Source organism: Micromesistius poutassou (assembly GCF_964030765.1).
Source record: "Micromesistius poutassou genome assembly, chromosome: 12".
In the NCBI taxonomy this organism is placed as follows: Eukaryota; Metazoa; Chordata; class Actinopteri; order Gadiformes; family Gadidae; genus Micromesistius; species Micromesistius poutassou.
Window position 1 is genome coordinate 17,015,471 of NC_140282.1, and position 14,469 is coordinate 17,029,939.

Here is a 14,469-nt window from a genome sequence, read left to right on the forward strand (position 1 = left end):
TTTCTGCCATCTCTGACCAACAAAAGAATAGTATGTTGTTCAACAAACTTCCCTTTTTTCCCCCTTATTTAATTTTATTGTATGTGAAGCACTTTGAGTCTGCCTCGTGTATGTAAAGTGCGACATAGATAAAGTCGCCTCGCCTTGCCTTTTGTATTTGTACTCATAAGAGACTATTTTCTTCACAGGGATGCTGGTTGTTAATGTGACTTGGAGGAACAAGACGTATGTGGGGACTTTGTTGGACTGCACGCGACATGATTGGGCTCCCCCCAGGTAAAGATCTACCGACGGTTATGTATTACAATTCTTTCTTTGTGAATTAGCTGGACATTGCATCATGAATATGTGATACACACAATGATACAGCACCTACTGGTGCGTCTCAGTATGTGTTGGGGTGCCACTTCACATCGCTGCCGGTTGGAAAATTGGAGCTACCTTCAGGGATTTTCACAGCTTCTGCGCCTTAGCAGGAATTTACTGTCACGCAGAGTAGTTTCAAATGTCAGGGTGTGAGAAAGAGTATTGCTACATGGCTGCCATCAATCATCAATTCTATTTTCTCTATCCAAGCTGTCACTTGGTCTCCAACCTCATAAAAAAGAGCATCCCATGATATGAATCAGAGAAGCGTTCACAGCTTGTGGATGTAGCCTCCAGTTGCTCTCTGCCCATGTGTAGTGGGGCTTGCCTTTGTCCATGCTAGTCTTTATCTCCAGTCGGGGGAAACGGCACACACTGCTTGCTGGCAAACTGCTGACGTCCCCGGAGGAAGTGATAGAAATAGAAAACTCCCCTAACAAGCCAGATTCTGGAATCCAATTATTGTACTAATAGCTTTTCCTCAACATGCTATCAGATTCCCCATCTCATAGAGATGTTTTGAGATCATCATCTGGGTGGGGGCTTAATTTTTTTATAATTCCTGCATGCGTCTTTTCTTTTAATGCTAAGACTGCAGATTGTGCAGAATGGATCGGATCCATTTTCCAAATACTGGAATATGGAAAATGATGCCTGTTTAGTATCTGTGTAAATGCTTGTTTTAAAAAACAATAACTGAATGCAGTGCAAACAATAATCAATATTTCAGCAGAGCTAATGGCAGGCAAAAGCAGTACCCAGACGATTTTTAGCAATCATTGTTTCAGTGAGGTTATTTGCACCAAGATACAGTTTGCAGCATGACTACATTAGGGACACAATATGAATAATTCAGAACGCTTTCAGCAGAGTGAATATAAACTCTGGCTTGCAATGAGTAATGCGTCTGAATTCCTGCACCACTGTCAGACTACGGATGTATTCCCGTTCCCCTGCTGGGGCTCAACATGTTTGGAGAGGCTTGTAGGGGAGGCTGTGACTCATCCTCGTTACATATTGCTAACCTTCACTGCTGTGTGGCAAGATAATAACATTACAATTAAAGAAACATGAGGCCTGACTGCTATTTTTAAGAATTTTATTTATCTGGTGATTAGAAAGCACACTGAATTCTCACAACGTTGTGTGGTCTGTGTCAATGTCAGTATTTATTGGGAAATTAAGAGTTTTTTGTAGTTCTGCTTGGTTGGTTTTGTTTTGGTTTTGCTTGTCGAGGGAGGTACTGTGGTGTACGGTGATGGATGTAGTAAGGAGACAAAGTAAGTTTGTCAATGCTTTAAGCTACATAATGCCCAAAGACATATTTTAAACATTTGATGATACATTTCTGACTTTTCTTCTGAGATGATGCAGAGTAATGATTTGAGATTTCAGAACAGTGTTATCTATTATGGCCAAAAATAATAAATATGAAATATGAACCCACATTTTGCCTTCTGTAGTGATAAAGCCAACCCCATACTTGACATCATAACATCTTTGGATAATAGTTTTGTTGAAAATATCCAAAATATCCAACACTTCTGAACACTTTTCTCGATAGAGGAAAATGTTAAAAACGTTTTTAGTCATAGCTGACTGAATGTCTTTCTCTTGCTCCCCTAGGTTCTGTGAATCTCCCACAAGTGACCTGGAGATGAGAAACGGCCGCGGTCGGGGCAAGAGGATGAGACCCAATAGCAACACCCCCGTTAACGAGAACAGCAACTCGTCGGACAACAAAGGCACCAACAACAAAACGCGCGCGGCCTCCAACAGTAAGGGCAGGAGGGGCAGCCAGACGCCGTCAGACCGCCGCACGCCGCCCAACAACAACGCGGAGGACATCAAGGCCAGTCCCTCCTCGGCTGGGAAACGCAAGACCAAACCCACCTCTGATATGGAGCCCAACTCAAGCTCTGAGGACACGAAAGGCAACAAGCGCATGCGGACTAACTCCAACAGCGGGGCGATAGGGCCCAGCAGCCTCCCTGTCCCTTCCATTAAGACCGAGCCCCTGCCCCCTCCCTTGGACCGCAGTTGTCCGTCTCCCGTTCTCATCGACTGCCCACATCCAAACTGCAACAAGAAGTACAAGCACATTAACGGTCTCAAGTACCACCAAGCGCGGGCCCACAACGACGACGACATCAAGTTGGACATGGACGGGGGGGACAGCGAATACGGGGAGGACTCCACCCTCCATCCGGAACCGGGGAACTGCAACGGGGCCTCCATCTCCCAGAAGGGCTGCCTGTCTCCGGCGCGTTCGGTCACCCCAAAGGGACGGGGGTTCGACGCCCAGAGTCCTTCCCCGTCCCCTGGGAAGTTTGGCTCAAAGCAGCAGCAGAGTAAAAAGAAAACGGCTGAAACGGACCCAGAACCCGCCGGCACGCAAATGGACGGCTGCGAGGACGGAACCTGCCTCACCGATGAGGCCAGCAACGACGGCTCCGACGACAAGAGAGGCATGGACCGGTCAAAGAAGACCGGCAGCGGCGCCAAGGCCGAAAAACTGGCTCAGAAAAACATGAAGTCACCGCGACCTCTTGGCCCCGTAGCCATGGCGACACAGCAGATCTACTCCTTTCCTCCGGGAAACCCAAACACCCCGCCCGGCCTGACCCCCATGATGCAGGGCATCCCCAAGAGCCCCCAAATGAAAGGTACCCAGCCCAAGCCCCCCGCCGTCGGGGACCCGGCCTCCGGCACCACCAAGAAGAAGAAAGAGAAGAAGAAGAAAGACGGGGCGAAGGAGGCCGACAGCCCTAAGCCGCCGGGAAAGAGTGGGAAAATGGAGGAGGGCAAGCTTGACTGCCCTGACCAGGGGAACAAGGGCGACGGACTCCTCAATGGCTCCTCGGATCCCCACCAAAGTCGCCTCGCTAGCATAAAGGCCGAGGCCGACAAGATATACAGTTTCTCAGACAACGCTCCCAGTCCCTCCATTGGTGTGGCCAGTCGGAACGACGGCAGTGGGATGCCACAGCCTCTCACGCCGCTCCACGTGGCGACGCAAAACGGCGCCGACAATTCCTCAGTCAAAACAAACAGTCCGGCCTACTCGGACATCTCCGACGCCGGCGAGGACGGCGAGGGGAAGGTAGACGGCGCCAAGGTCAAGACAGAAGAACAGAGTGTGCGGGAGGGGGCCAAAAAAGCCCTGTTTCCCAACCAGACACCCAGCAAAGACTCACCTTACTATGCCGGCTATGATAATTATTACTCACCAAACTATGTCAACCCTAACCCCAGTGGACCAAACCCCGGCCTCCCGCTGGGCGAGGGTCACATAAAAATCAAAAGGGAGGAAGACCAAGACCAAGGGGAGGAGAAGGTGAAGGTTGAGGCTGTTGAAGAGCGCAAAGCTGACAGCATCTCTGGGCAACAACAACAGCAGCAACAACAACAGCAACAACAGCAACAACAACAACAGCAGCAGCAGCAGCAGCAACACCAACAACTTCAACAGCAGCAGCAGCAGCAACAACAGCAGCAGCAGCAGCAGCAGCAGCAGCCCTCTGTCATCCAGCAGCGCTCCAACATGTACATGCAGCCGCTGTACTACAACCAGTACGCCTACGTCCCCCCGTACGCATACCATCCCGACCAAGCCTATCACAACCACTTGCTCAACACTAACCCGGCCTACCGGCAGCAGTACGAGGAGCGGCAGCGGCAGATGGCCGAGCAGCACCGCGCCGCGGAGAAGAAGTCGGACGCCGCCCTGAAGGAGCGAGAGGCGTCCATGAAGGACGAGTGGCAAAAGCAGAAGGGCCCCGTGCCGCCGAGCCTCCTCTCCAAAGCCCCCAGTCAGTCAGACCAGGTCAAGCTGCCGCAGCCCCCCGGCAAGTCCCGGGACTCTCCCTCTGAACTTTCGTCCAAGTCCATGTCGGCGATGAAGGGAGAAGACCCAAAGCCCCAGCAGGTTGAAGGGCTGAAGATGAAGCTGAGCGAGGGAAGCCACCATGGGAAGGAGGACACCAAGCAGGGCCACGAACCAAGGGGACAGCCGGGAATGGAGCAGGCCATGTGGTACAGACAGGTGGGTGTCAGACCTTTTTGAGGAAGAAACAAATGTGAAATATCAAATAGATGTCCATCCTCACGACGGAATGCCATGTAGCCAGCTCCACTGCATTGAGGATATAAAGTGGCTAACGAGCCTGTAGTCAAGAAACATTTCATCGGTTTCTTGGCAACATCTTCAAGAATTCTGAAGGGGCAATGGTATTTTAATCGGTTGTCTCATATCTTTAATTACTTGTTGAGCCGGCCTTTGTAGAACTGGTGCAATAAACAAAATGGTACTCTAGTGTAAAATGTTCAAGTATTAGTCATTTGGTTATAAATGGCATATTAATCTTAACTGCTTTTAACTTGTTTATCAAGATAAAGATACAGGGATTAAGATTAAGATACACTTTATTGTCCTTGAAGGAAATTTGTCGTGGACTCCATGCTGTCATATAAAGCTGCTTTACAATAATAACAGTACAGGTACAGACAATACATACATATAGGCCCCAGGCCACATATACACAGTATACAAGAGACATGCACACCCACCCAAACCCTCCCTCGCCCACTGTATTATACCATGGGTCATGAATAGTATAGTTGCACAGTTTAGGGATCACATACATCAGTTTGCTTAACATTTGGTCCATCTTCTCCACGATTCAGTACCCTGACAGCCAGAAGCCCCACTCTGAAGAGGAGCAGCAACAACAGCAGCAGCAGCAACAACAACAACAACAACAACAACAACAGCAACAACAGCATCAGCAACAACAGCAACAACAACAGCAGCAGCAGCAGCAACAGCCCCGGTGGAAGGACGAGAGGGACAGAGAGCGGGACCGCGATCGCAAAATCAAGGACGACCGGCCAAGGCCCAAGGACACTAGCGGTGGCCCCAAAGAGGAGGGCAAGGAGGGGGGAGGCGACCCCCGCATCTCCTCTGAGGACCACCGGGCCATGGGCAAGGACCCGCCAATGCGCACCAACGCCCACATGCAGTTCTCGTCGCCGCTAGCACAGCACCAGGGCTACATGCCCTACATGCACGGCTACCCGTACGGACAGGCCTACGACCCCAGTCACCCGGGATACCGGGGCATGCCGCCCGTCATGATGCAAAATTACCCAGGTATTGAATATTGTATAAGAAAAAACACATCTCTACAACGCTAAAGCTTGTTTTAAATTATTTTTATTTGATATGTTTGTAATGGTTAATTCTCATTATTTCCGTCACCAGGTTCTTACATACCTGCGGGTTACCCGTTTTCGCCATATGGGGTAAAAATAGCGGGAGGCGAGGAGGGCGGCGGCGGCGGCGGCGGCGGCGACAAGTCGCGCGCCAGCCCCACCGTCACCAAGTCGGCCACAGACTCTAAAGCCCTGGACATCCTGCATCAGCATGCCAGCCAGTACAAGAGCAAGTCGCCCACGGTGGGCGACAAAGCCCCCCACGAGAGGGGCGAGCGGGAGCAGGAGCGAGGCATGGGGACGGAGCGGGACCGCGAGCGGGAGAGGGACGCGGACCGCCCGCGCTCCTCGCCCTCCCAACGCATCATGCCCTCCCACCACCACCTGGCCTACCCGCTTCTCTCGGGACAGTATGACCTGTCTTACGCCACCGGTTAGTGCTACACCCACACACACACACACACACACGCCTGCTTGGATGTTGGATCGCCTACGTGGAATTATGTTCTGATGTATGCTGGCCCAAAGTGTCTATACTGATTTATTATATAATAACCACTATATGCATACAGATCCTTGTGCTATATTGTGCACGTCGAATGGTGACAGTGTTTTATTTGTGACAGCGTTCATGTATTGCACAAGAAGTTCCTTTTAAACAGTGCAATATGATGGGGCTTTTGCAAAGGAATGTACGAGACGGGTAATATTGCCTGTCTAAAAAAAAAATGGTGACACCACCTCAGAGACCGACGTAGACGATAAGATGAAACTACTGAGATGGACAAGAGTGCTGTGAGCTCAACTGCCGAACCAGAAGAGGGCACAAAGCAGACAGTCGCGTGAATAAACAATGCTGCAAGTCAAGTCCATTACAGAGCACCGAGGCGTATAAATCTGAGCAGTGTTATTGAGCAGACAGACCGGGACTTTTGTCCCTCCCACTGACAACAGGGGAATGCTTTTCTCTCCTGTTGCTTTTTAATTGAATTTGAAGTGGAATTGGAATGCCTCTGATACTCTATCCTGATAGAGTAACAGTTGTAGATTTTTGTTAGACAGTAACCTGTAAAGAGGCTTAGCCAGACGAAGCCCTCACTGCGACACAGCAAGCAAACACCATGTGCAGTGCAGCACTTAGCCACTCGGCTCATCTATTCTAAGCAGGTCTTCTGAGGACAAGTGGATCACCGCGTTGATAATAGAGAGACACACAGGGGAAATGGAACAGGCTGCAACTCCCAGCTACCGCGAGCTACATCCACCTCTAGTGGCGGCTCGCGCAACCTACTACTGGTTGTTGACTATAAACTTAATCATGGAGGTGTTTCCCATCGATTAACAGTGTGATCCATGCCTATGTTTTATTCATCCATTTTTTTAAATTTCAGTTTTATTATTATTATTTTTTTTATTTAGTTTTTTTCCACAATTGCCTATGTTTAGATTTTAGTAAACAGTGCATTAAATCGATGTCTCCTTCTCTCCGCGCCAACAGGTAAACCTGACCGACACAGCTCCACCTTGCAGAGATTCATGTGACTGGATCACATGGGAAGAGGCTCGCCCGGGGGGCTCCCTTTTGGACATCAGTTGAATGGTGTTCCTGTCTAGATTTTTAGTTCTTCTGTCCCAATGCCTGACAGAATGTTGTCCTTTCACGCCCCTCCCCCACCCCACCCCACCCCACCCCTTGCCGCCTCCTGCACCCCCCTTCCACCCTGTTACCTTTTGGCGAATGCGTGCCCCCTCCCCCCCCCCCCCCCTGACTTCTCCAAACCTCGGACAGTAGTAGGACTGATATAACCCAGGTTCAAAGCCATCGCTCTCTGCCCCGAAATGCAGAGGAAACATCAACCCGCTGATAATCTAGTCTTTGCACTGTCAACAAATACAATGCAAAAAGAGAACTGACGGACTGCCTGAACATGAGATATATATTTTTTTTTATTATTGTTGTTGTTTTGACTGCAATGTTGTTGTTTTGTCATGCGCATAATGAAATTGGCAAGGGATTCTATTGTGGGGGGGTTGGCTGAGAGGAAAGGGGAGTCGAACTAAATAAACAAATGACAAAAAAAAAGTGAATCATGTTGAAATGATTGAACTATATGTCGTTGGCTTATCATATGCCATTGCCGAGAAACAACAGTATATCCTAAACTTGACAGATGTGTTGGCTATATGAGATGGGAAGAGGGAATACTTTCTGCAGAGACTGGAGAGCCTGAGATTGAAGTTTCCATTCCATCGTTATTGATGAATCCCCCCCCCCCCCCCCCCCCGCGCTGTGTTTCAGGGATGATGTCATGTCTTGCAAAAAGACCACGAACACCTCAGTGGAGAATTAACACTATTCATTCTTTTGTTTTTTTCTTAAACATTATTGATTTCCTAGATTGTCCTTCTGTCCAGTAATCCATATATTTGTGCTCAACCTTGAATGAGTGTGTTTATCTTTCCCTCACATTGAAATGGCCACATAATTAGTCTTTACTAACGCTCATTGCCACTCACTTGGATAGTTGGCTTCCTTCAGACATTATCCATGCATTGTAAGATACACCGATGCTACATGAAGCTTCACTTTAAGGTATGATGTCAGACACCCTACAGCTGCTAATACTGCTAATACTGCAGCTGCTAATATAAGCCTCTTAGGCGAAGAAGGAACCAATTAAAAAAATATACAGCATAAAGATTTAGCTTGTAACAGACTGTGTAAAATGGACAGCCTGTTGATGTCAACCCCTTAAAAGACTTTAAAAAGTCCCACATAAGCCATTCATCCAATTTTGCACACCAAGGAACAAATGCATTTTTCAATTGGGGCCTAGAGAGAACAAAATTGTTGGCCCTCTGAACATTACCATTCACTTAACTCCCCGTAATCCTCTGGGGGTTTCATGTAACGTCTGATTCACGTGCCATTCACATGGATTTTATGTTTTACTTGTAGGCATGTTCATGGGCATTGGAAGTGGCACATGCATAAGGTGTGATTTCTATGTTGTGAAAAATACAGGTATGATGGGCCCAGCAACATTCATTTCCTTTTTTTTTTATGATCTGTTGACAGAATTCTGTTTGTTTGAGGCATCAGAATTATAAGTAGAGAGTGGTCACGTGATCAGCAAGTATTTTTTTTCTCTCAACCTCTCGTGTGTGTGTGTGGGGGGGGGGGCACGTTTCTAACTTGCATATATGATAGTTTCATGGTTGACGTGATCCGAGATTTATGTCAAGCCACTAACTCGTCTCCACTTTGATACCCTCTGAAGTCACATCACCCACATAAGGTGGTCGGAGCACTACTCTCATGCAGGAAGTGGCCAATCTGAATTTCGAAGGGTTCCAGGACATTCTGTCACGTTGCCGGCGTCCCTATTTCTGCAGGGGTCAGCCTCCGCCTCTGAAGCGTGTGCGTTGCAAAGCAGAACGGTGGTGTGCTATGAATCGGAAGAATGTGACTGTCTTTGTACTTAATCTGGTAGGGTAATCTAGGCAGCTGTGATGTTGTCTTTAATTCCGTGGGGTTTAGTACCAGAAAGCTGCATACCTATAGTTTTATCAGACAATGGTTGTGACAAGTGCATTTGTTCTCTCGCTGAGAGTAGTAATGTTATCTTGGTAGTTAAAACAAAACACAGTGAAAAATCATATATACTTAAAATGTATGAAAAGCCAGAAACAGTTATGTTTGCTATCATCATAATGGAAAGTGCTTGGCTCTGTATTTTGCAGGAGTGTATTTCTTTTTTTTCTTTTTGCTTTGGTGAAGAGTATATTTATTGGCAGGCGGTTGTCTCAATTGGTGCCTAGCTGAACACTCTCCTGTGAAAAACACAGAGACAACTGCTTGTTTGTCCTTTCCTGACCCACCTACTGTCACTCTAAACCTCAGAGTACCTGTCACTCTACCGGTACTTGCAAGGATGTTTACAATGTGTTAATTTCTTTCCATGTGACAAAATTCAGAACCCCCCCCCCCCCACCCCCCCATGTCAGGAGTTTGTGTAAAGTGTACATTACCATGGTTCTTCTTTTATACAATACTCTGTAACTTGCCTTTGTAAATTTGGGCTGAAAAAAAATAAATCTTTTTATGAGATAATCTGTCCTTGTGAGCATGCCTAAATGGATGAAAATAACTAATACAAACTGCAGTGTTCAATGTTTGTGAAATAATTGTATTTAAATATTTAATATACAATTTGGTCATGGGGTCCGACGCTCCGATTGTAATTTGGCCATTTGGCCACATGAGAGCAGCAGGCTACCTTAAAATAGGTAGCCTACTGTGTGCGCGCGTCAACGTTAGCATGAATGATGTGTCAAACAAAACCACAAATATTTTCTAGGTCGATAAACTCCATCTGCTCTCTCGCTGACGGACCCATTAAATATGTAGTAGGGTAGGTAAATATTTTGTTTACTTAAGGTAGCCGACTAGACGTCACACGACGCAGTAGACCATTAGGATTGTGTAGAAAATCTGAAAGCAGTGTTGAGGAATGGACAGGTTAAGGCTTATAACATACCTGTGATATATCGCGGTGTTATCAGTAAGCATCTATGTGTAAGCCTCCTTCCATGATACTGTTTTTGCACTTCCATCTTCAGATTCGGTGCACGGAGGCGTTTAAATGATGCGGCAGTTATAGGGTATAGGGCGATGATGATTTGTTAGGGATGATTATGCCGAGTTAAAATTAAATGTGATTATCCTCTGGTCGGGAGGAGAAGGGCTGGACCACAGATCCACGGGAGGGGGGGAATAGAGGGGGGCTGTGGGCTGGGCAGCCGGCTTGGTTGGCTGGTTGGCATCAGGGCGGTGAGATTGGTGGAAGGATTCCTGCAGGAAGCCACCGTTCACTCGTGTACCACCTTCCGCTCTCGCATTCGGAAGAAGAGGTTGAACCGGGGGGACAGTTTTTCAGAAGGTGTACATGGGATGCACTATCTACGCAGCTAGCCCCCAGGGCCTGCCATCCGACCAGGCCCCTGGTCGGGACAGATACTACATGCTGCCCCCGCATCACCGCCACCCCCATGGTCACTGCAGCCAGAGGATAACCGCCGACAGAGCCAGGTCAGTACAGTTGTCATAGCCTTGCAGCATCCGGTCGCCCACCGTTTGTCAGGTGCCCGAATTAATATTATCATGGACGTGTCGAGTAGAACATGGCTCACGCTAGCATTGCATGTTTTGCAGGATCAGAATAAAAGACATCGGACGATATAAGTGAAAAATCGCATGGCATAAATTACGAAAAGGACATCTTTACATGTGGAAATGTGTCAACGCTTCTGGGAAGCACGCACGTAGTATATTGAGTGTTTATTTTGTTCCAGTAGGCTATTCGTCGTGTATGTGAGTTATTTGTAGGATATTCATGTTGTTGATTTGGTATTTTGTTTGTACACACCTTTATCATAAAGCCACGCAGTGCCTGTCATAAAGAATCGCCTACGTCATTTGTTTTATTCTAATTGGAAGAGCATTGGTGAAATGAATAGATTAGAATTAACATTTTCAAATAGGCCACATTGTCTATTTTGGTCACTATTAGATCTACATAATGGAAATCACTGTAGGTCGACTGATAAAGACTGATTAAAGTCTGCTACATCAATAGTCATAATGTTAAAAGTAAATGTGCTGCATATAGTGCATTTATCGGTAGGCCTATATTTTGATATATTTGGTCTCAGTCTCATTCTCTCTTGACTTCGTATTCGTTCTTTCTGAAAATGTTATTCTTGACATTGTTGCAATGTTTGCTATCTTTTTATACTTCAATCTATTTTAGTGTATACAGCAAAAAGTAGGCCTAACCAAGGGTTAGGCCTGCTTTTGGTGTGCGTTCACACCAAAAGCAAATTTTGTATGAAGGTATTGTAGCAAAAGTCTTTAGCATGCGTACACTAAAGTCACAAATTTGTCACTGTAAATTTGAAGTCGGAAATGTTTATTTTGCATGTGTACACTATAGTCAACAATGTGTAACAGTTGGCTAAATTTGAAGTCGTAAATATTTTTTCTACAATTGTAAACACAAAATAGGGCCTACGAGTTCACAAGTCCTTTGTTACAGGTGCACAAATCCTATCCTGTGCATCACAACTTTGACACACTCATAGGTGTAGATTTCCAATATTTAGAAAAGGTAGAATTGTCCCCCTCAAAAAAATCTATATATATTTTTTTAAAAGGTCGAAAAAAGAGGTAATGAAAGACATTTCGGGGGGCTCAAAACATTTATATATAATAATAATCAATAATGGCGACGCGATTGAAATTTTTGCCAAATAAAAATTCCTCAAAAATAAGAATGTTACGTTCCATTCATTCATTATCATTCAAACGCAGAGGCATTGACACAGCTATTGCTGTTGCTGGTCTAGATCGATTCCTGCCCATATTGATGGGCAGGGGTATGATGATGCGGGCAATGTAAGCGGGAAAGGCACGCATCGTTTCCCGCAGCAGTCTACGTTCACTGCAGAAACCACGCTCTCAACTTGGCGATTGTGCACTCCACTAAGGTCAGGGATGTTCATAACTGTCTAGACACTGTCCAATAAATAGTGAACTTCATCACAGCCTCACCGACGCGCCTACAGTGCTTTATGGCAAACAATCGCAAAAAAAAACGCCACCTGCTGGTCTCCGCATGATTCATGTAGCCTACAGTATGTCTTCTGTCATTGATCAATATGAGGACATTTTAACCACGATGGTTGAATTAAAATCAGAGGGAGACAGCAAGTGCAGCTCCCACACGAGCAATGTATAATTTTATTATATGCCTTGTGATAGGGTTGCCTTGTGACGTGCCGTTTGATCGGTACATTTCGACTGTATCGCATGTATTTTTGGAATTTTAAATTGCTGCAATAAGTTCTATTTTTGTTGACTTCTAACATGCCTCTGTCTTTGCTGTTTAAATCTAACAGTAGTCTACGAGTAATATATCGGCGGTAACCACTGTTTTTGGGGTATTGCGAAATAGCGCCAGCTGGACATTCCGTGGTATTGGATGTGTTTTAATAAAACACATCCAATACACGGAATGTCCAGCTGGTGACTCCACTGAGGCTATAGTAACGATGCCTCTTAGCGCTCTACGAGTACCCCTGGAGCTGTCGTTAGCTACGAGGGTTTTAACGACGTCATTACGTAACGATGCTTTCGGGAAACGGTCTGAAAACTCTGCGATGATCGTACGAGGGGTTTAACAACGTCGTTAGGCTAACGATGCTTTCGGGAAACGGGGCCCAGTTTAGGAGTCGTGGTCTTTATACAGTCTATGGTTGCGGGCGCAGACAGTGACAAGAGCAACAGGTTGGTGTCTGCATTAGCGTCCCATTAACTGTATAGAGGTGACACCACAAAAGTATACGAGTTAATGCCTGATGAGGTGTCCAATTATCAGTAATGAATGGACGACGAGGAGATGAGAACTGTCACTAAGTAATTTAATTAATTTATGGCGGAAATGTCTTTACTATAAATAGTAAAGACATTTCCGCCATAAATTAATTCAGAAAAGGCACAAATTGTTGAATAAAAATTCACCAGAATGCAGGAAATGTAGTGTTTGACACTAAAAATTCTGAAAATTCCAATTCCAAAAACAATCCATCACGTGACTGCCATGGACCTATAAAGAAAAGGACAGCGGATTAAAACATGGCGCCCATTCATTACTATGAGAACGTTTTTTATTTTTTATTATGCATAAACAAAGTACAAAACTCTCGCAGGGAAAGAAGACATACTTCCATCAAGTACAAAACAAATGTCATTCTGGATGAAAAGAAAACGTCACAACAAAAACAAAAAACAAAACGGGGTATACATTAACGATCGAAAGCATAAGGTATATATTAAAAAACATTTAGGAGCAGCATTCAGTGGGATATTCATCAGAACAACAATTGATTGGATATATCTTCACACATTTTTCTTGCAATTTTACTTAACTTTTTTCAGTAAGGAGAAAAACCATTCATAAACCATGCAAAGGAAGGCCTAGAACATTTCAACGTACTACAATGAATGTGATATTTACCCATTAGAATAATCATAATGGTCAAATCAGAAGTAAGGATTAATCTATATTATCCATGTAAAAGAGGATATGTAATAACTCAAAAGGTCGGGATATCGTCAATCTTTAGTGAGAGCCAATTGTGTAAACCAGACCAGAAGGCTTTGGAGAGAGGGCATAAAAAGAACAGACAGAATTGCTTCCGCATCATGGGAGCCTAGCCACGCCCTAGTGCATGACGTTCCGGATGTAGAAATATTCTTGTTCTCTAGCATTGTAAGTGAGCGGTCTGAGCGAGCACAGTCGCATTGTTTACCGGCCATGGAAGTATAAGTTACTAACCCCCCCCCCCCCCCCCCATGATTCTCTATATGTGATTTTTTTTAATTACACTCCTCCTGCTATTTCACCATTTCATAATAGCTGATAACCAAGGTACACATCGTAATCCTATAATCAAGGGACATACAACTTACAACATACAGGAACTTCATAAATATGCAAGATTGCTCCACATAACAGATAACACCAACAGCATAGTAAATACAAATAGGCCTAGAAAAAATACAGTTCAATGTTATTGCTTAAGAAACAGATTCCTTCCAACTAACTATTTACGAAAAATGCAATCAATAATTTATATAAAAATAAATGGTTACATATCGACCAGCAACGAAGTTGGAGTAGCCTACCCACATAATGAATTGTAATACACCAACATTGATAACTGTCATACATAGCTAAACAAGCAAATGAAAATTAGATACCAACGCAACTGAAATGTTTATATTAGTGTTTGACCATGATACCGTAATGCACCCGTTCTTTGTCT

At 45.4% G+C, this 14,469-nt stretch overlaps 1 protein-coding gene across 1 annotated transcript in view; it reads left to right on the plus strand.

Annotated features, from left to right (window-relative positions):
- znf609b (zinc finger protein 609b) overlaps positions 1-7,293 on the plus strand; it is a 102,079-nt gene extending 94,786 nt beyond the window's left edge. Inside the window, exons 4-8 of the mRNA XM_084476529.1 lie at positions 189-276; positions 1,993-4,411; positions 5,053-5,518; positions 5,630-6,013; positions 7,079-7,293. Coding sequence (XP_084332655.1) covers positions 189-276; positions 1,993-4,411; positions 5,053-5,518; positions 5,630-6,013; positions 7,079-7,122 — 3,401 coding nt within the window. The 3' untranslated portion in view covers positions 7,123-7,293. The remainder of the gene's footprint in view (positions 1-188; positions 277-1,992; positions 4,412-5,052; positions 5,519-5,629; positions 6,014-7,078) is intronic.
- The last annotated feature ends 7,176 nt before the right edge of the window (positions 7,294-14,469 follow it).